The following is a 22,760-nucleotide window of genomic DNA, read 5'->3' on the forward strand; positions in this document are numbered from 1 at the left end:
AGTTCCTTCAGAACTCCTGGATGAACACCATCTGGTCCTGGTGACTTATTGCTGTTTAATTTATCAGTTTGTTCCAAAACCAAAGGCTTCATTTCAGCAATCCTTGACTGGTGTACGGCTCATAGCAGATAGTAGACAGCAGGCATAGTTGGAGCATTTTCAACAGGAAAGGCACAATGCTAGAAAACTGCTGAGCAGGAGTGGCCGTGAAAGGAAAGGCGGGGTACTCTGGAAAGCCAGGAGCCAAGAAACAGCCATGGTGAGCAAACAAGGTAATGAGCTCCTGTCTACTTTAATCTGTGATTACTGGCACTGACTTTTAGCACTAATACCCTGCTGCAGTAAATGATCACATCCAATACATGCAACGGTATCATTAACTGTTCTGTCCATTATTTGGCTTCCATTTTAGTTGCAGGCAAACACCATTTCCAGTTCTTATTTGGCTGCCTACTCAGTTATATTCAGTTTATCACACCTACTTTAAACAGTTGTTTGTTACATCAGCATAGGACAAGGGAGGGCAAACTATGGCCCGCGGGCCGGATTCGGCCCATCAGGGCTTTCAATCCGGCCCGTGGGATTGCCAGCCTCGTGGTGCAGTGGGGAACTGCAACCATTGGGAGCTTCGGGGGTGGTATCCGCAGGCAAGGGCAGCGTGCGGTGGAGCCGCCTGCCCCACCCCACTTCCAGGAGCCACTGCCGGACATGTTAGCCACTTCTGGGAGTGGTGCAGGGCCAAGGCAGACAGGGAGCCTGCGTTAGCCCCGCTGCACACCGCTGCCACCCCGGAGCCACTTGAGGTAAATGGCACCGGGCCGTAGCCTGCACCCCAAGCCCCTCCTGCACCCCACACCCAAGCACCCTGCCCTGAGCCCCCCTCCTGCACCCTTAACCCCTCCTGCACCCCCTTCCTGCACCCTTAACCCCTCCTGCACCCCCTTCCTGCACACCACACCCACTCCCACACCCCACACTCCCTCCCGCACCCCAATCCCCTGCCCCAGCCCTACATTCATGGCCCTGCATACAATTTCCACACCAAGATGTGGCCTTCGGGCCAAAAAGTTTGCCCACCCCGGCATAAGAGCAGGATGGAAACTGATTTATAGACTAATACAATGGCCTCCCATGCTGATGGTATCGGCAAGATACCTGCCATTACTATCTCGCAAATAGCAGTTCTAAACTACACATTTTAATCTCAAATGCATTTCACTCATTGTAGTTGGTGTGAAATATTTTAATTATATTTAGACTGCTGCGTTGAACAAAATGCATGCAACTTTCTTTAAAAACCTTTTCAAATTAATCTATCTTCTTCTTGGGCATCTAGCACAATGGTATGTGACTGTCTCACAACTATTAACAATATTTATTGCGAGGCAGATAAGACTTATATCCATTTCATGGATGGAAAAAACAGAGGCACAGAACAGGGTCACACCAGGAATCTGTGGCAGAGGTGGGCACTGAACCCAGATTGCCTGAGTCGTGGTCCAATGATTTAATCACAAAACCAGATATCAACCCCTGGCATTTTGATGAATTATTTAGGAATTTGATTTCGTTTTGCTAGGTGTCAAAATAATTTTGAAAAATATATGCAACAAAACAAAATGTTTCAAAATGAATTATCCATTATTATCCAAAGTGCATGCATGATAAAGTATGAAATTTTGATATGTAAATTTAGAAATGTGTAAATATAACAAGAATAAAAATTTACAAAAAAAATACTTGCACACTTACCAAATTGAAACACCTTATAGACTCAACTCTCAGTTATACTGTGTAACTCCAAAACTCTACTGCCTTCAATGGAGCGGCACTGAATTCACACTGTTTAACTGAGACCAGACTGTAGCCCAGATATAATGATGAGCAATTAAAATAATGCTATATTCTAATTTGGAAGCAATACAGCCTTTATATTTGTCAATAGCAATTAGCTGATGCTGTGCTACTACACATGAATTTGAAGTAGATATAGCAAAGAGATTCCATTTACTTTCCCTTTCCCCACAACAAACCTGGCATGTCGGATAGAAGCAATTGCACTGCTGAATTCACTGTCAATGCTTCTACAGTTGTAGAACTCCTCATAGGCTGGCCTGGAAGAGCCTTGGTATTCAATGCGGCTGATGCGACATATCCCCACAATCAGAATGATCAGCATAAGGACAAATGCGACACAGAGGGCTCCAATTATGATGTAGAGGGAATGACGAGGCATGTTTGTTAGACTCTCTGCCATGTGCCCAGACTTCCACTGCAGATCTGGCAATAATACATAAATAAATAAAAAACCAAAATTATTATTTTATTTCGTTCCTGCTGAATAGAAATTGAGTGCTTTCATTTCCAACATTTCTATATAGACTTCTGTTGTTAAAGATATTCAACTTTAAAATTATATTTTCCATTTGAGGGTCTGCCATGGACATAGCTGTTTTTAACATGCTGTAAATACCAGTATCACAAAATCTGAAAGAGAGTTTTGATTTTGATTGGCCATGTAACTGCTGATTGATGATCATCAGTTGCAATGGATACAAGAGCAGGGTTCTAATTACCAGCTCTGCCACTGATTTGCTCTATAACCTTGAGCAAATCACTTAACCTCTCTGTACCTCCATTTTCCCATCTATTCTTTCATAGTTTATTTATAGCTTTCAAAGTCAGAAGGGAGCAATACATCTTCTAGTTTGTTCTCCTGTATAAAACAAAGGTCACAGAATTCCACACAGCTACCCTGGCACTGAGCCTAATAACTTGTGTTTGACTGAATCATGTCTTCCAGAAAGGCATCAAGTCTTGATCTGAAGACTTCAAGAGATAGAGAATCCACCACTTCCCTTGGTAGTTTGTCCAATGATTTATCACCCTCCCTGTTAAAAATTGATGCCTGATTTCAAATTTGAATTTGTCTGTCTTTAACTTCTGGTCACTGCTGCTGCTTCTTCCTTTCTCGGCTAAATTAAAGCTCTTTAATACATGATATTTTCTCCTTGTGAATGTACTTCTACACCATAATCAAATCACCTCTCAAACAGATTGAGTTCATGTAAGTCTTTTGCTGTAAGGCATTTTCTCTAGCTCTTGAATAATTTTTGTGGCTCTTTTCTGCATCCTCATAAATTTTTCAACAGCTGTTTAAAAAAATGTGGACACCAGAACTGTATCCAGTATTGGTGTCATCAATGCTATATACAAAGGTAAAATCACTTCTCTATTTCTATTCACTATTCCCCTTGTTTATACATCCAAAGATTGCATTTGCCCTTTTTGCCACATCAGTTCATGGTGGGGGGACGACGACGCATATTGAGTTGCTTGTCCACTATGACCCCTAAAATCCTTTTCAGAGTCACTGTTTTCCAGGATACAGTTCCCCATTCTGTAGGTATGACTTGCACTCTTAGGCCTGGTCTACACTACGGGTTTAGGTCGACTTTAGCAGCGTTAAACCGAATTAAGCCTGGACACGTCCACACAACGAGGCCCTTTCTTTCGAATTAAAGGGCCCTTTAAACCGGTTTCTTTACACCACCTCCGACGAGGGGATTAGCGATAAAACCGGCCTTTGCGGGTCGGAATTGGGGTAGTGTGGACGGAATTCGATGTTATTGGCCTCCGGGAGCTATCCCACAGTGCTTCATTGTGACCGCTCTGGACAGCGCTCTCAACTCAGATGCACTGACCAGGTAGACAGGAAAAGACCCGCGAAGGTTTGAATTTCATTTCCTGTTTGCCCAGCGTGGAGAGCACAGGTGACCACGCAGAGCTCATCAGCACAGGTAACCGTCATGGAGTCCTCCCAGGATCGCAAAAGAGCTCCAGCATGGACCGAACGGGAGGTACGAGATCTGCTCGCCATATGGGGAGATGAAGCAGTGATAGCTGAACTCCGTAGCAGTAAAAGAAATGGAAAAGTATTAGAAAAGATCTCCAAGGCCATGAAGGACCGAGGCCATAACAGGGACACACAGCAGTGCCGCGTGAAAATTAAGGAGCTAAGGCAAGCCTACCACAAAGCCAGAGAAGCAAACGGAAGGTCCGGGGCAGAGCCGCAAACTTGCCGCTACTACGCGGAGCTGCATGCGATCCTAGGGGGTGCAGCCACCACTACCCCAACCGTGTGCTATGACTCTCTCACTGGAGAAACACACAGGGAAGACGGTTCGGGGAACGAGGAAGATGACGATGGAGGTACTGTAGGTAGCTCACAGCAGCAAGGAAGCGGAGAAACCGGTTTCCCCAACAGCCAGGATATGTTTGTGACCCTGGACCTGGAACCAGTAACCCCCGAACTCACCCAAGACCCTCAGGGCACACAGGAGACCTCTGGTGAGTGTAACTTTGTAAATATTTGTAAACATTACAAAAAAAAAGCAAGCAAGTCTGTTAACGTGTATGGGGATGGGGCGGAAATCCTCCAGGGACATCTCCAGAAAGCTCTCCTGGTTGAAATGGGGTGATTTTATTAAGGGGGACATTCAGAGGCGCCCGTTCCTGCTCTTCTGACCAGAAATGTTCCCCGCTGTTAACCACGCGGTGGGGGGGAGGGGTGAAGTGATCATCCCAGAGAATCGTGTGTGTGTGTGTGGGGGGGGGTGGTTTACTTGTGTTTGTGCCGCATGTTAACCGGGAAACCGCAGCCCCCTCCTTTTACATTGAAACCCCATTTTAAATGGACAACCCAATTCATCCTTGATATGGGAAATGCGCTGCTGTTTGCAACCTTTCCCGCATGTTAAGAAGGTTAAAAAAGCCAAAACACTGTGGCCTACGATGGCTGCCTGCAAGCCGAAATATGCGACCTTGTAATGAAAGAGTGTACCCATTGTTCCCTAAAATGTGTCCTTTTTAACCACCTCTCCCTTCTCCTCCACCAGCTGCAAATGTTTCTCCTTCGCAGAGGCTCGTGAACATTAGAAAGAGAAAACGTAAGACGAGGGACGAGATGTTCACGGAGCTGCAGATGTCCGCCCAGGCTGATAGAGCACAGCAGAATGCGTGGAGGCAGTCAATGACGGAGATGAGAAAAGCCCAATATGAACGAGAGGAGAGGTGGCGGGCTGAATCGCGGGAAGAACAGAGCAAGTGGCGGGCTGAAGACGATAGGTGGCGTCAGCTTGCAGACAGACGGCAAGAGGCAATGCTCCGTCTGCTGGAGCATCAAAGTGATATGCTCGAGCGTATGGTTGAGTTGCAGGAAAGGCAGCAGGAGCAGAGACCGCCGCTACAGCCCCTGTGTAACCAACAGCCCTCCTCCCCAAGTTCCATAGCCTCCTCACCCAGACGCCCAAGAACACGGTGGGGGGGCCTCCGTCCACCCAGTCACTCCACCCCAGATGATCGCCAAAGCATCAGAAGGCTGGCCTTCAATAAGAGTTAAAGTTTTAAAATGCAGTGTGTCCTTTTCCATCCCTCCTCCCCCACCCATCCCAGGCTACCTTGGCAATTATCCCCCTACCTCTGTAAGGAACTAATAAAGAATGCATGAATGTGAAAAAACAATGACTTTATTGCCTCTGCAAGGGGGAGGGGAGGGTGGGGTGGGGTGGTTGGTTTACAGGGAAGTAGAGTGAACCGGGTCGGGGGGGGGGGGGTTGGAGGGTTCATCAAGGAGAAACAAACAGAAGTTTCACACAGTAGCCTGGCCAGTCACAAAACTCGTTTTCAAAGCTTCTCTGATGCGCACCGCGCCCTGCTGTGCTCCTCTAACCGCCCTGGTGTCTGGCTGCGCGTAATCAGCGGCCAGGCGAGTTGCCTCAACCTCCCACCCCGCCATAAAGGTCTCCCCCTTACTCTCACAGATATTGTGGAGCGCACAGCAAGCAGCAATAACAATAGGGATATTCTTTTCGCTGAGGTCTGAGCGAGTCAGTAAGCTGCGCCAGCGCGCTTTTAAACGTCCAAATGCACATTCCACCACCATTCGGCACTTGCTCAGCCTGTAGTTGAACAGGTCCTGACTCCTGTCCAGGCTGCCTGTGTACGGCTTCATGAGCCATGGCATTAAGGGGTAGGCTGGGTCCCCAAGGATCACGATAGGCATTTCAACATCCCCAATGGTCACTTTCTGGTCCGGGAAGAAAGTCCCTTCCTCCAGCTTTCGAAACAGAGCAGAGTTCCTGAAGACGCGAGCATCATGTACCTTTCCCGGCCATCCCACGTTGATGTTGGTGAAACGTCCCTTGTGATCCACCAGGGCTTGCAGCAGCATTGAAAAGTACCCCTTGCGGTTTACGTAGTCGGTGGCTTGGTGCTCCGGTGACAAGATAGGGATATGGGTTCCGTCTATGGCCCCGCCACAGTTTGGGAATCCCATTTCAGCAAAACCATCCACTATTGACTGCACGTTGCCCAGAGTCACTACCCTTGCTATCACCAGGTCTTTCATTGCCCTGGCAAATTGGATCACAGCAGCCCCCACCGTAGATTTGCCCACTCCAAATTGATTCCCGACTGACCGGTAGCTGTCTGGCGTTGCAAGCTTCCACAGGGCTATCGCCACTCGCTTCTCAACTGTGAGGGCTGCTCTCATCTTGGTATTCTGGCGCTTCAGGGCAGGGGAAAGCAAGTCACAAAGTTCCATGAAAGTGGCCTTACGCATGCGAAAGTTTCGCAGCCACTGGGAATCGTCCCATACCTGCAGCACGATGCGATCCCACCAGTCTGTGCTTGTTTCCCGGGCCCAGAATCGGCGTTCCACGGTATCAACCTGCCCCAGTGACACCATGATTTCCACATTGCTGGGGCCTGTGCCTTGTGAGAGGTCTATGGCCATGTCAATTTCCTCATCACTCTCGTCGCCGTGCTGCAATCGCCTCCTCGCCTGGTCCGGGTTTCGCCTTGGCATGTTCTGGCTCTGCATATACTCCAGGACAATGCGCGTGGTGTTCATAGTGCTCATAATTGCCGCGGTGATCTGAGCGGGCTCCATGATCCCAGTGCTAGCTATGGCGCCTGGTCAGAAAAAAGGCGCGAAAGTAGTATCTGATGGACCAGGAGAAGGAGGGCGGGAGGGAGGGAGGGAGGGAGGGAGGGCCAAGTGACGACATGGCGTACAGGTACAGGAACAGGGAGAAACACAAACAACTGTCACACAGAATGGTCCCCCCAAAGATTAAACTGGAAACCCTGGGCTTAGCAGGCCGTTGATTTCACGGAGGAAGGGGAAGCAAATGAACACAGAATAAATCTATTTTTTACATCTTAAGGTGGCAGCCGACGCTGCAGCATGAGTGACAGCCATACCAGTATGATGATGATGGGTACCAATCATAATATACCATCATCTGCCAAAAGGCAAGGGGCTGCTGCTGTGTAGCAATGCAGCCCCATGTCTGCCAGCCCCACGTCCGCCAGCACCCAGCATCGCCCTCGGCCTCTTCTGGGTGCTTAGCAGACAATATTGGGCAATTGGCAGAAAATAGTACATTATGACTGGTAACCGTCATCATCGAGACAGTAGCATGTCTGCCCAGGTGGCCATGATTGACAGCCACTCCAGTACGACGACGACGGGTACCAGTCATAATATACCATCGCCTGGAAGGGGCTGGTGCAATGCAGCCCTACGGCTGCCAGCCCCACGGCTATCACTCATGCTACACCGTCTACTGCCAAAAGGCAGTTAGCAGCTGCTGCTGTGTAGCAATGCAGTCCCATGTCTGCCGGCACCCAGAGGACATATGGTGACGGTGAGCTCAGCTGTGCTGAGCGGGCTCCATGTTGTCTGCACAGGTAACCCAGGTAACCCAGGTAAAAAGGCGCGAATCTATTGTCTGCCGTTGCTGTGACGGGGGAGGGAGGGGCCTGACGACATGTACCCAGAACCGCCCGCGACACTGTTTTGCATCATCCGGGCATTGGGATCTCAACCCAGAATTCAAAGAAAAGGCGTGAACCGCTTCGCGGCTCGAGCTGTGGCGCAAACGTAGTATCTGACGGCCTAGGGGAAGGAGGGAGGGGGGCCGAGTGACGACATGGCGTACAGGCACAGGGAATTAAAATAAAGAACGGTGGCTGTGCATCAGGGAGAGACACAAACAACTGTCACAGACTGGTCCCCCCCAAAGATTAAACTGAAAACCCTGGGTTTAGCAGGCCGTTGATTTGACGGAGGGAGGGGGAAGCAAATGAATACAGAGAAAATCTATTTTTTACATCTTAAGACGACGGTGCAGCGTGACTGATAGCCCTCGGCATCTTTCTGGGTGCTTGGCAGCAAATACGGGGCGGTGTATGACGATGGTCTTCAGGCCTATTGCACGAGCTGCTGCTCAGGGAAGACTCTGCTAATGTGCGATGACCCGACTTGTAATAGGCCGGCTAACAGTCATAATACACCATTTACTGCCAAAAGGCAAGCCCCACGGCTGCCAGCACCCAGATCGCCGATGAAGGCTACCAGTCTACTGCACCGTCTACCGCCAAAAGGCAGTTAGCAGCTGCTGCTGTGTAGCAATGCAGTCCCACGTCTGCCGGCACCAAGAGGATATATGGTGACGGTGAGCTCAGCTGTGCTGAGCGGGCTCCATGTTGTCTGCACAGGTAACCCAGGTAACTAACCCAGATAAAAGGGCGCGAATCTATTGTCTGCCGTTGCTGTGACGGGGGAGGGAGGGGCCTGACGACATGTACCCAGAACCGCCCGCGACACTGTTTTGCATCATCCGGGCATTGGGATCTCAACCCAGAATTCCAAGGGGCGGCGGAGACTGCGGGAACTGTGGGATAGCTGTGGGATAGCTACCCATAGTGCAATGCTCCGGAAGTCGACGCTAGCCTCGTACTGTGGACGCGGTCTGCCGACTAGAGCACCTAGAGCATTTTATTGTGTGGACATACACAATCGGCTGTATACAACCGATTTCAATAAAACCGGCTTCTATAAATTCGAACTAATTTCGTAGTGTAGACATACCCTTAGATTTATGACCTTGCATGTGGTTGTATCAAAATACATCTTGTTTAAATGGGTTCAGCTTACCAGATCACTCTATATGACTTGCCCTGTCCTCATCATTATTTACCATTCTGCCAACATTTGTCTCATCAGCAAGTATTATCAGCAGTGATTTATATTTAATACCAGATCATGCTCCAGATCTTCTTGGAATCAGAGAATTGTAGGATCGGAAGAGACCTCAAGAGCCCCTGTGCTCAAGGCAGGACTAAGTATTATCTAGACCATCTCTGACAGGTGTTTGTCTAACCTGCCCTAAAAAATCTTTAGTGACAGAGATCCCACAAAAATCTCCAATGATGGAGATTCTCACTCAAGAGCTGTGAGACACTCACTTTTATGTAGCACTTTAAAACCAACAGTTGTTACTATTACTTCACTTGCAAAAAAAAAAAAAAAGAAAAAAAAGAATCACCCTTGGACACAATTAAATAATTTAAAGGACTTCTGTAGGGCAAAACAGCTGCAAAAGAGGTTCCTGTGTGGAGTAACTTTCTCATTGACTTGCGAGCATATATCTCAAAGGGTTTGCAAAATATTAAAGACTGACTATTAAACTATTAAGTCATTCAAGCAGTGCAATATACAGCTATAAAGTAAGTAGACTGTACTTGATTACAGGCAATCCAAGTCCTGAGCTTCCCATACTTTCTACCCAAGGAAATAAAAAAGAACAGTTCTTAAATCTTGGATACACATCCCGGGAGATTACAGTTGTCTGCCTTGATAAAATAAGCAGGCTTCACTTGAAAAGAAAGCATTTCAGTACTCTGTGTGAGATCCAGATAAGGAGATAGCATAGCCCTGGTGTATGCTCACATTTGACTGATGCCTTTTAACACAAGCCTATTATTTTTGCATCAAAATATTTCCACTTCATTTCAGCTATTTAATCATCATGAAAATCACATAAACATGACTGAGTCTCTGCATGTTTTATGCTGGGTGATTGGGCTCTAAATAAATAGAGTTTGTTTTATAATACAGTCAAAGATTCATTTAGGGCCAGACTGTTCCTAACCCTTACAGGAGGTACATGAGGATGGGGAGGTGGAAGGATCCACCACAATTGCAGTCCTTGTGCTCAAGGGGGAAAACTGCTCCCTTCCTTACTCCCCTGGGGTGCCTGGTGCCCCAAAGGGATAAGGAGGTGAGATCCTGGCTTTAACCCCCTACACTTACAGAACTAGCTGATCACATTGCAGGGAGCACCCTGGACCTAATAAAGGGGTTGCAGTACTGAGCATGCATAGGCTTGTTTGTATTTGCTTTTGCACAGAACCCTGAAATTCTGATCAATCTGAACCACAAAGCATTTAATGAATTAATGTTTTTAAGGATTTAATATTGTCATGTTCTCTGCTTGCTAGTGAATGAAATGGCCCAGCTATGTGGAGTTTATTTCAATTTTGGAAGAGCCGCTGTTTTCACTCCATACCACATCTATCAGACATGCTGTTCTGTTGGAAAATACACTCGGCCAAATTCAGACCTAATGTCAGCAGATACATTTCCACTGGAGGCACGGAAAACCTGATTCTGGCTCACTGTCTTCAATCTCTGGATGATAAGGATGTGAGGAATTTCTTCTGTTCTTTTTCCATAGATAAAATCCAAAAGATGCATGGCACATATTCCATAGCTTAAGAAGAAAGTAGTGGTGACTCAAATTTATGATCTTCTCAGTTGCCACAGCAACCATGATAGGATTCAGTAAGATTGTAGATTATGACATATACATATATACTCCTAGGATTATCTTGTAAATGATTTTCTCTGAGTAATACTATCGTTTAACTTTCCTTGCTGATTATATTATCCATATCTGTAGAGTCTGAAAAGATATTAGTGCTGAAAGATAACGTGCAGGCACTAAGTGGTTTATAAATGGGCAATTTTATACATAGTTGCAAACTTAAATCTTACGTTATCCTCATTGGCCAAGAGTATTTCATTTTAGTGGGAAATTTTTTCTCTTGTGTAACTCAGGTTGGTTGCAGTGTCCTTCTAGGATTTATTTTTAATTCCATTGTTTTTCAATAGACATTGCTGTCACTGGGAAAGACCACAAAATGATATAATAAATGTGGGGTTTCATTGGCAGGCAAATTATTTCATGCTGAATGGACAGTCTGGAGAATATTTGGAAGACAGTTAAAGAATACAGTTTAACAGGTAGTTGAAGAGCCTTAACCCTGAAATAGCTGTAAAAACAATAACCCCAGTGAAATAGATAGTTGGATCAGCTGTGAAAAAGCTGCACAGGATGTGGAGCTGCCAATTTTAGACAGACAGTTTCTCTGCAAAGGGATGAAGTAATGCACAATCTCACCAGCCTCCTTTCTGACTAAAGCAGATCATCATAAAAGGCAAGGTTGGCTCGGTTTAGGAATGTGGCTGAGTTAACCACCACACTCCATCTCCTGTGAAAGTCTGGAACTCAACTTCATCACACGTTTGAGTCAGTCAGGTCAGGAGGGTGGATCAATCACATGAAGCTAGCCCTTCAATGGTGAATTTAATTTCCAGTGCGTCAGTATATGGAAACTCCTGAAGCTGTCTGATGGATGGTCTGCATGGCTTTGACAATGAGGTATACACTGCTGAAATGGAGGTAGGTTAGTTGAGATATGAAATCAATGGGCCAAATTGAGACAATTCACAATAGGATCAACTCCAGTCAAGTCCACTGAGGCTTGGTCTACACTAGAAAATTAGGTTGGTTTAATTACACTGGTTAGGGGTATGAAAAATCCACACTCCTGAGCAGCATAATTAAGCCAACCTAAGTTCCCGTGTAGACAGCACTAGGTCAATGGAAAAATTCTTCCATTATCCCAGCTACCACCTCTTAGAGAGGTGGATTATCTATGCAGACAGTGTAGGTAGTGTCTATCCTGAATCACTGCAACGATGCTACTGTAGTGTTTTAAATGTACACAAGTCCTGAGTCATGTCCGTTTATACCAGGTTTGAATATGGCCCTTTTCTTTTGTAGGCATACTAAGAATTGCACTTGGCCTCTAACCATTTAGTCATGACAACGCAAAGACAGAGAAGGGAGTTCCCTGAGGTACACGGCTCTTTTGAAAAGTCTATTGAAGATCAAGTGTTTTCAATCCTATTCTAAAAAAAGATTTCTTCAGAAATCCATCCAGATTTATCTTGGTAATCCTTTATACACAAGCTGAAATACTGGCTCTTTTTTTTTTTTTTTTTTAAGTTTTAAATGTTTTTAAGGTTTAAGTTTAATTCTGTAGATTTACAACAAGTGCTGTACTTTTTTGGTTTGTATTATAATTATGTTTGAGTGTTGTAAAGTGCCACGGTTAGATTTTCTAGGCAGGTGCCCTATAAATGACATGTTATTTGCAGAGGCAAGGTGGGTGAGGTAATATCTTTTATTGGACCAACTGCTGTTAGTAAAAGACATGAGCTTTCAAACTTACAAGAGTTCTTCTTCAGGTCTGGGAAAGGTACTCAGAGTGTCACAGCTAAATACAAGATGGAACAGATAGTTTAGCATGAGACGTTAACAAGTTGTAAGAGGCCATATCTCTGCAGTCATAGGGCAAAGGATGGTTAGTGTTATAGATTGTTGCAATGAGCCACAAATCCAGTGTCTTTATTGATTTTTAGTGTCTAACAAAGTTACAAATTTAAGCTCCCAGGCTCATCTCTTGAAGGTGGTGTGCAAGTTTTCTTTGAGCACAAGGACTAAGAGGCTAGACACGGAGTGATCTTTTTGTGAAAAATGTTTGCCTGCCGCCGATAGGGTGTTTTTGTGTTTTATAATTTTTCTGTGGGAGTTCATTTGAGAGTGTAGTGATTATCGTGTTTCACCCACGAAGTTGCTACAGAGGCATTTAGTGCACTGGATAAGGTACACCACATGTTGTAATGGGCATGTGTAGGACCCAGGGATCTTAAAAGGTGTGTTGTGGGGAGTATTTATCACTAACAGTGGAGAAAGATGCAAAACCTGCAGACTGTTGTATTGGCTTGGTGTTGGTGGGTCCTGGTCAGTGGGGAGCTTGCTTCCGACGATGGACTTGGCAAGCTTGGAGGAGTTGTTTGAAGACCAGAAGAGGGGGTTTACAATACCTAATAGTATAAATCTATTTTCTAAACATTAACATGGCAAGTAAATGGCTATAGGCTCCTGATTGCAGCATCAGCAGGTGATATTATCTAAGTCATTAACACTCAGATGGCCACCACTAGTGAGAATGGGGTGGAAGACAGACATGGCTATTGGCCTAGGCCCTGTCATGCGACTATGAAACACACTAACACAGTAAGTCTCACTATACAGCAGTAGTAAGCTTCATCAGTGCCTGTAGCTACTATAGAAGAGGGGTTACTGCTGGTGAAGGAAGCCAGGGATATAATGTGAAGATCAGTCCTCGACAATCCAGGACACAACTGGGGTGAAATGCGCAACTCATTGAAAGGCAATGACAAAACTCCAATTGATTTCCATGTCTGAGTGCAAGCAGGGTTAAGCCGAGAGACAGACAATTCTCCCCACTGAGCAGAATGAGGTCTGTGTGCACCTGAGCCCTTACTTACAAATTTACAAATGGGTAAATGAGTAAAGTGGATTTCTTAGAGTCATGAGCTTAAGCATGAATCTTGTCTTGCAAATCAGGCACATAGTGTATGTCTACACTGCAAAAAAGGTGTGTTCTTAACTCAGATCTAGTGAAGGTAGCAGTGAAGACACACCAACTGTGCTTTTAACTTGGATTAGCACCTTGAGTAAAAGTAGAAGAGTCTGGGTTGAACTCAAGCTACTAATATAAGTTAAAAGCTGACTTGCTGTGTCTTCACTGCTATTTTAACCTGAGTTATATACCCTGAGTTAAGAATACACCTATTTGCTGTGTAGATGTACCCTTAGCAATAAATTCCCCTCACAAGCTTTACTCCTCTGATCAGGCAGGAGTAATTTTTCAGATGTGCAGCAGAGGAAGCTTCCCTTGCTCTCTGTCCTGCTCATCACTTTTCCCCTTGTGCTTATACATGCAGGACTCTACTGAGGACCAAGCCCTCAGTGGATCTAGAAGTCTGGATACAAAGAAGATTCCTGAACAGATGCTGCTAATTTCATAGCTCAGCTTTGCAGTGCCCGGTAAGTGCATAGCTCTGCCTGTCTTCCTTTTATATGTTTTCATTCCATTCCATAATAGTAATGCAATTATTATATCAAGGTACTCCAGGGAATGCATTTCTAGAGGATTATTGCACGTCTTAAGGAATTAAAATCATTTTTCTGTCAGCCCACTGCCTACCACATAAGTAAGCTGCAGTCACTCAGAATGACATTGCCTTACTGATTAAGTAGATGTGCCCGGTTCAGGTATCACTATGCCTGAGAAGGCCTCACAGACCTATTGAAAGCTCATCTTTGGCTCGCAGAAGCAACTCTATAAGAGGAGCTGTAGAAAGCACTGCACCTAAGAGCTCCCCAGACTGCAGCACGCAGGCAGCATGCACTGTCTGCAAATCAAAGGTGAGACACACAATGGATTCACTGTCTTGGGAGTGGCCAGCAGTGCTATCCAGAAGCAAAAATCAAGGGATTGCAATAGATCCTGCAAAGGACCCAAGATGGCAAGGAAAACTTTGCACAGGGACTAGGCATAATTTAGCCCTTGAAGTGGTTGATATAATCAACACTGTGCCTTTAGTGGTTTGTATTTGTGCTGTCCTATGATTGATCAATGAAACTGAATTCACAAACAACAAATGCATAGATTTAGGCCTTAATCTAGCAAATGCTTGCACGATAAAAAGCATGGAGTGGTTGCGTTCTGACAGAAGGGTGAGCAGAGGTGACATGTGAGAAGAAGTAAGGTTGAGCTTTAGACACTGTCTGCATTGAAATCAGTCTCAAGAGCACAGGATTCAAAAAGGAAAGGTTTGGGTGGAGAGTGGGCATATCTTAGGATACGTTGTCCCAAAATATGATCCCTCTATTATAAAGGAGCTTAACTACACATGTACTTCTTAAGCTTTACTCCAGCTGTTATGTAGGAGTAACTTTGTGACATTCTGTCATGTTCTCACTAATGCAGGACGGGATTCTCCTGAGTATCTCCTGTTCATTACTTTTTATCTTGCACTTATTCATGCAACAGCCTGCAACTGCACTGGGCAACTTCAAACCCTTAAATCAATCTGAGTAACTATCTAATATTTGGAGGGGATCCTTCACTGTAGTACGTGAACAGTGAAATGGTCAAATATACCATTAGGCTTCCCAGTAAAGGAGACAGAACTGCTGTCAAAGACCAAAAACAAGGCCTCAGTGAAGCATAAACATAGGGCCTGCTTTTTAGAAGTGCTGTTCATCTGCAGCTCCAGCTGAAGTCAATGGGAGTCTCTGAAATCAGGCCCACAAGCTTTACATTTACCAAGTTAAGGTATAATCACAATTGTGAAATTAAACTTTGTGATCACTGGGTGCACCAGCCAAAATGTTCAGAAGTGGCCACAATTTTAGGTGCCCCCCTTGAGACACTTTGGGTCCAATTTACAGAGGTGCTGAGCACCAACAGCTCACACTGACTTCTGCTGGAGTTATGGGTGCTCAGCATTTCTGAAAATCAGGCCTATGGTGTCTCAAACTTGAAAACCCAGAAACAGAAGCACCTAAAAATCAGTGGACACTTTAGAAAGTTTGGCCTAAAAGGCTAATTCCAGGATTTTATAAAACTTTGCTACATTATAGTTCTTTTTAGAGTGCATTTTCCTTCATTCTGTGCATATTGAGGTATTGTTTAAGAACTGCCTATGATTCTTTTAGTATAATTTTGGTCCATTATTAGAAATTTCCAGGATAATGACCTATACATATATTAAAAGGTATTAAAAGCAACACAAGCAATCCTCATAACACTTACGTATTTCACAATTTGCTCCAACCCAGCCGTGTGGACAATGGCACGTATAACCATTGGGTTGGTCTATGCAAGTCCCAGCATGATGACACGGATTGCTGTCACAGTCATTTATATCAAATTCACACTCTTCACCTTAAAGTAAAAGAGAAAGATGCTTGTAGATGTATCAAGTATCAAGCCAGTTGTGTCATTTCAGTCACTAAAAGCAAAAGTTAGCTAGATTCGCAATGATGTCATTAATATTAGTTATTTCATCCTCACATATCAAACATTTATTGAAAGAATAAAGACCACCTTTGTGACATTTTTCTGTTGAATTAGCTGAACACCTATAATTTTCTTCGGTGAAATAATATTTTGCAGTTATATATCACTTTCTGTCTCAGAATCTCAACATGCTTTTACAACTGTCAAATAACTAGGTCTCAGATACCACTAACTGCCTTCAATAAGTTCACCCTGTTCACCTGTCTTCCCAGCCTTTACTTGAAACACAAGACTATCCTTCTTCCCCAGTCAAATATGGTAGAACAGTTTACCCCATGTGCTCTTCTAGTCAGTACACTAAGACCAGCTAATACAATCAATTCATTAGCTATTAAGGGCTACCATAAAGTGGAAGACTCCAGTCCTATTTAACTTTGTGGAAGTACCACACAGGATCAGGCCCTAAATAATATTCTCCTGTTAATCTAACAGAAAGCAGCATATGAAATGAAATAATAAGTATTTGTTTATATATTACTGACAAATTGACAATTATCTTTTACATAATTGACTGAACATCAAGACAGATGTAAATTAGCTTAAAAGCAGTGTGTTTGGATTATGACAATCATATTAATTTGAAAATGAGGCAAAATGACTAAATTGGCTGCATACCTTTGCTCTGGATGTGCAAATTGATGAATATAAGCACTTCAGAGCTTACAACAAACACATATTATGTGACAAAATGAACTCCTTCTTTAGCTCCCAATAATAGTTCAAGGTAGACAGATTTGCCATTTTCAATACCATCCAATTAGTATATTTGCTTTCCTGGGCATTTTCAAACTGTTATTTTTAAAATCTAGTCTCAAACAGATGTGAAGGCCAACGGCATATTGGGCTGAATTAGTAGGAGCATTGCCAGCAGATCGAGGGAAGTGATTATTCCCCTGTATTCGGCACTATTAGGCCACACCTGGAATAGTGTGTCCAGTTTTGGTACCCCCACTACAGAAGGGATGTGGACAAACTGGAGAGATTCCAGTGGAAGGCAATGAAAATGATTAGGGGGCTGGGGCACATGACTTATGAGGAGAGGCTGAGGGAACTTGCCTTGTTTAGTCTGCAGAAGAGAAGAGTGAGGGGCGGATTTGATAACAGCCTTCAGCTACCTGAAGGGGGGGGGGGTCCAAAGAGGATGGAGCTAGGCTGTTCTCAGTGGTAGCAGATGACAGAACAAGAAGCAATAGTCTCAAGTAGCAGTGGGGGAGGTCTAGGTTGGATATTAGGAAACACTATTTCACTAGGAGGGTGGTGAAGCATTGGAATGGGTTACCTAGGGAGTTGATGGAATCGCCATCCTTAGAAGTTTTTAAGGCCTGACTTGACAAAGCCCTGGCTGGGATGATTTAGTTGATGTTGGTCCTGCTTTGAGCAGGGGATTGGACTAGATGACCTCCTGAGGTCTCTTCCAACCCTAATATTCTATGATTCTATGTTATGCATAATGTTGAACAGCTGTTTAGCTTAGTGAATTCTCTAGTAGCAGCTACATTTTGCTGCTAAATTTTTAAAGCTAAACCAATTCTATGCAATATTAACAACTTTCAGTCTTTCAAGGTTGATTATAACCCAGCAATGTCCAAATTAATTAGTTTCCTGGAATAAATATAATCCTTTAGGTCTGCGTAGAAGACTTGGAGTTGATTGCCTATTAAGTAGACCATTTGTAAAACTGTCTCTTTATTAATTGGGCAATCAGTTTCTGGGGAAAAGAGACTGCAATATAAAACTACTACAAACTACAGAACTGTGCAATAAATTTACCACAACTCTGCATATAAGAACTAATAAGTGCAAAGACATTTTTAAAAGTTTAGAGCCAAAGTCAGCCCTTGGATGTATACAATACACATGGCTTCCATTTATTTTTCTAGGACTTGCAAGATTATCTTTAGAACACATTATTACCATTCCTTAGTTGTCCAAGGAGGTCACTCTTGTGCTTTCTCCAGGAGCTAAATACACCGCCTCTGTAACATTCCAGCCCATTCCAAGCTATGAAGCGAAAGATCAGTGGCCAAATTCTGCAGTGACTTACACCCTGTGCAACCTTCCCTGAAGTCAATGGACAACATCCTGCTCTCTCACACTGGTGTAAGACAGAAGAATTTGATATAATGAAGTTATAAGCAGAACTGGGCTACAAGATGGTGCAGGACTCCAGTCTTCTCCATGACAATGCATCCCAAGTAGACCAGCAGATCACCTGCCTCTCTTCCAATCTATAATGGAGATGGTGGAAGAGCACAGTGCTCCTCCACAGTGCTTCTTAGTTATAAGATGTCCCTTTGCTGGAAACTATGGGAACAATAATGGAAACCTTAGTAATGAATGGGGAGGTTGCCACCACGGTGAGGTCAGTAGTACTAGACAGATAACAGTGGCTAGTGTTGGGCCCATGTTTTGAAGACTCAGCTTGTGGCAGCTATTTTCTGCTTCCCCGTTAGTTCAGTGCCTACTCTGAACACCAACAGGTCTTGTTTCTAGGTCTGCAGCTTTTCTACGTGTTCGTTAAAATATATACAATAGATCGGGGTGGCCAACCTGAGCCTGAGAAGGAGCTAGAATTTACCAATGTACATTGCCTAAGAGCCACAGTAATGCATCAGCTCCCACCTACTCTGCTCCCAGCATCTCCCACCCACCGGCAGCCCCGCCGATCAGCGCCTCCCCATCCCTCCCTGCACCTCCAGATCAGCTGTTTCATGGCATCCAGGAGGCTCTGGGGAGGAGGGGGAGGAGCGAGGACATGGCAGGCTCAGGGGAGGGGGCAGGAAGGGGTGGAGTAGGGGCAAGGCCGTGACAGAGCCAGGGGTTGAGCAGTGAACATCCCCCGGCACATTGGAAAGTTGGCACTTGTAGCTCCAGCCCCAGAGTGTGTGCTTATACAAGGAGCCGCATATTAACTTCTGAAGAGCCGCATGTGGCTCCGGAGCCACAGGGTGGCCACCCCTGCAATAGATGGTCTTTGCATTTAAAAACATCAAATAAAGAGTAGGTCATTAAAAACAGATCTGAAGGAGAAACCATAAGAGGTTTCAAAACTTCATACCTATTATTTAAATATCCCAGTCCAGCATCAAAAATCTTTTAACGGCATGTTCTCAAATGTCATTAGACTACAAAAATGTTACAAAATGTAACTGATTTTAAGCCATATCAACTTCCACGGAAAGGAAAAAAAACAATTTGATACAGCTGTGCTATGAAAAACAAAGTTAGGATTGACAATATACAGCAATAATAATCATCTTAATATATGATAGGCACGCATGTCCAATGGAAATGGGCTATTAGATGAAAAAGAACATGAGTCAATGGACATCATGCCCTGAGATTGTTAGGCTCTCAGCTGAAAAGAAACCTGTTAGCAAAAATGGTTAATGAAGTTATGTCAGTCATTTAGGAATTATTTGTGTTTGGCACAAAAGACAGTGAGCACCTGATGCCAAGTAACAACATTTAGTATTTGCATTTCTACAGTGTTATACAGACATTTTATCAGGACAGCTTCAAACAACATTTAAATCATCATACAATCAATTTGATGTGAATTTAACTACTGAGAAAGGTTGAGTCAAGGGCCAGGTTTTCTTTTCCCACTTATCCAGGAATAACTCTACTGACATCAGTAAAATTATACATAAAACTAGTTCTGAGGAGAGAATCAGGCCAAAAAGCCCGTGGTTTTGCTATGTTTTAATATGAATTTCAAATATTAATAATACTGAGAATAATGAAGTATTGGCTAAAATATTATATGGTAAATGATAGCATTTTGTTGTCAGGAAATACTAGCACATTTTATGAGAACTGAATTTTTTAGATATTTCATTGCAATAGCTAAACTTTTACCTCTATTGCTCAACTTCATTTCCTAAAAAGCCCAAAGCATACATCTTTACTTAAAAATTTTAACATGAGATTTTATTAAAGGGACACCATTATGGGAATTGTAACAAGTGTGTTTTGAATGATTAATTTATCATTTTTACACCACTTTGAATTGCCTCACGGTATATGATTCCATAAATTTCCTCTCATGCTTTTTTCTTTAATGTAGCATGTCTCAAAGAAGCACCTAATTAGAATATCGATCACTTTTATACTACTTACAAGCACTACACCTTCTGGGTAACACCAAACATAAAATAGATTTATTTACACTAGCATTTACAAGCATTAACCAATTGCAACTCAGTCACATCAGTGTAAAGCTGAAATTGACTGAAATAGAGTTATTCTGGAGAGTACCTCAGAGGTGAATGTGGCCCTATGTATAAAAAGAATATGGGGACCAATATTAAATAACTTCAATACTCAAACTTTACCATAGCATCAGTAATACAGAAGAGAGAAATTAATTCTCTTATCAACAGGTTCCTGTATCATTAGTAACCCAGACCTTCCAGCAGTTCATAGATTCCAAGGTCAGATCATCTTAAGTCTGACCTCTTGTATGACACAGGCCATAGAACTTCCCCAAAATAATTAGATAAACATCCAATCTTGATTTAAAAATTGTCAGTGTTGGAGAATAGATTGAGCTCTGAGTCTATCACTACAAAGCATGTTTTCTCATGTTTAATCATTCTCATGGCTCTTCTCTGGGCCCTCTCCAATTTATCAACATCCTTCTTGAACTATGGGCACCAGAACGGGACACAGTAGTGCCAGAGCAGCTGCACCAATGCCAAATATAGAGGTAAAATTAGTTCTCTATTCCTGGTTGAGATTCCCTGGTTTACGCATCTCAGCATCGCATTAGCTCTTTTGACTACAGTGTCATATTGGGAGCTCATGTTCAGCTCATTGTCCACCACAACCTCCAAAACATCTTGATAGTCACTGCTTCCCAGGATAGAATCCCCCATTCTGTAAGTATGGCCTACATTCTTTGTTCCTAGATTTATACATTCACATTTAGCCGTATTAAAATGCACATTTGTTTGTGTCCAGTTTATCAAGCGATCCCAGTGACCTGTCCTCTTCATTATTTACCATTCCCCCAATTTTTGTCTCATCTGCCAACTTTATCAGTGATGACTTTATGTTTTCCACCAGGTCACTGATAAAAATGGTAAATAGTGTAGGTCCAAGAACCAATCCTCGTGGGACCACTGGAAACAGACCCTCTCGATGATGATTCCCCATTTACATTTTGAGTCCTAATAGTTTTTAATCCATTTAATGCATGTCATATTAATTTTACAGTGTGCTTAGTTTTTTAATCAAAATATTGTGCAGTTCCAAGTCAAATGACTACCCTCATTGGCATCGTAAGGGGAATATAAAATATAAACTCAATATAGAATGAAGTAGTTTTCCCTTAAAAAACATGCTATTCTGACAACTAAAACTAGTAATAACTAATATTAAAGATGGGTCCCAAGTTACAATGTTTGGATGTGGATGAGACCATAGATAGAGGTGTTCAGATTTAGTGCTTTGGTTTGGGCCCCTGTGTTGGTACAAATATCAAGGGGTAGCTGTATTAGTCTGTACCCACAAAAACAACGAGGACCCTGGTGGCACCTTAAAGATTAAACAGATTTTTTTTTTGTAGTGAGCAACTACAAAAGCAACTTTCCCTCTCCTGGCATTGACACCTCCTCCTCAATTATTGAGAGTGGACTACATCCACCCGATTGAATTGGCCCTATCAACACTGGCTCTCCACTTGGTAAGAGCCATGTGTCAGTGTAACAATGCTTGCATCTGCAATTTTCACTCCATGCATCTGAAGAAGTGGGTACTTTACCCATGAAAGCTTATGCCCAAATAAATGTGTTAGTCTTTAAGGTGTCACTGGACTCCTCACTGTTTTTGTGTTAGTACAATAATTCCAAAGCAGTACTGCATTAAAAATTTAGTTTCAGCTGTACTTACAGTATTTCCCAGAAGTACAATGCAAGATACTACTGCTATATCATTTCTAGCCTCCAAAATGTCCCTTTTAATTAGTTCATTATATAAAAGAATATGGAGATACACAGATTCAGATGCTATACACTTGACATTTACCTTCTTTTGGACACTGGAATTAACAATTATACTTTGTGTGTAATTTGCAGATTACTTGCCTGTAAATCCAGGTGCACAGATACATGTAGCATTTAGACCTTCACTGTCACAAGTGCCACCATTTTGACAGCTGATGTTAACGCAAGGATCTTTGTATAATTCACAGTGCCGTCCTGAGAATGATAAATTAGTGTTATTGACATTATTTGTACTTATGGTTAGTCAGAAATCAGAATGTGGGCTGTCTGCCATATGGAATGAGGGCAATGATTGTTCTTCTCTCAGATACCAGTGTAATTCACAAGTAAGTTGCTGAAGACAATTGCAAAGCCAATACAAGATCAGACTCAGATCATATGTTTTTATGGTGATTTGGTCTTTAAACATAGAACTCCCCTTCTCATCAAGGCTATGTCACCCCTTCAAGCATAGTGGGCCAGTTCCTGTTCTCAGACAATGGCAGCAGTTGAATTTCTATGGCTATACAACGGTGTGATAAAGAAGCAGGTTGGGCAGCTGTTGAATATTCTTCAGTGGAAATAACAGTTGCTATCTTCAGTAACAGTTCCAATTAA

At 43.4% G+C, this 22,760-nt stretch overlaps 1 protein-coding gene across 1 annotated transcript in view; it reads right to left on the reverse strand.

Annotated features, from left to right (window-relative positions):
* The window catches only part of DNER (delta/notch like EGF repeat containing), a 292,283-nt gene that overhangs the window by 11,802 nt on the left and 257,721 nt on the right, over positions 1–22,760 (reverse strand). The window contains exons 10-12 of the mRNA XM_054040696.1: positions 22,245–22,358; positions 15,889–16,020; positions 2,034–2,280 (exon numbers count right to left, since the gene is read on the reverse strand). Of these exons, the coding sequence (XP_053896671.1) occupies positions 2,034–2,280; positions 15,889–16,020; positions 22,245–22,358 (493 nt within the window). The remainder of the gene's footprint in view (positions 1–2,033; positions 2,281–15,888; positions 16,021–22,244; positions 22,359–22,760) is intronic.

Source organism: Malaclemys terrapin, chromosome 9 (genome assembly GCF_027887155.1).
Source record: "Malaclemys terrapin pileata isolate rMalTer1 chromosome 9, rMalTer1.hap1, whole genome shotgun sequence".
In the NCBI taxonomy this organism is placed as follows: domain Eukaryota; kingdom Metazoa; phylum Chordata; order Testudines; family Emydidae; genus Malaclemys; species Malaclemys terrapin.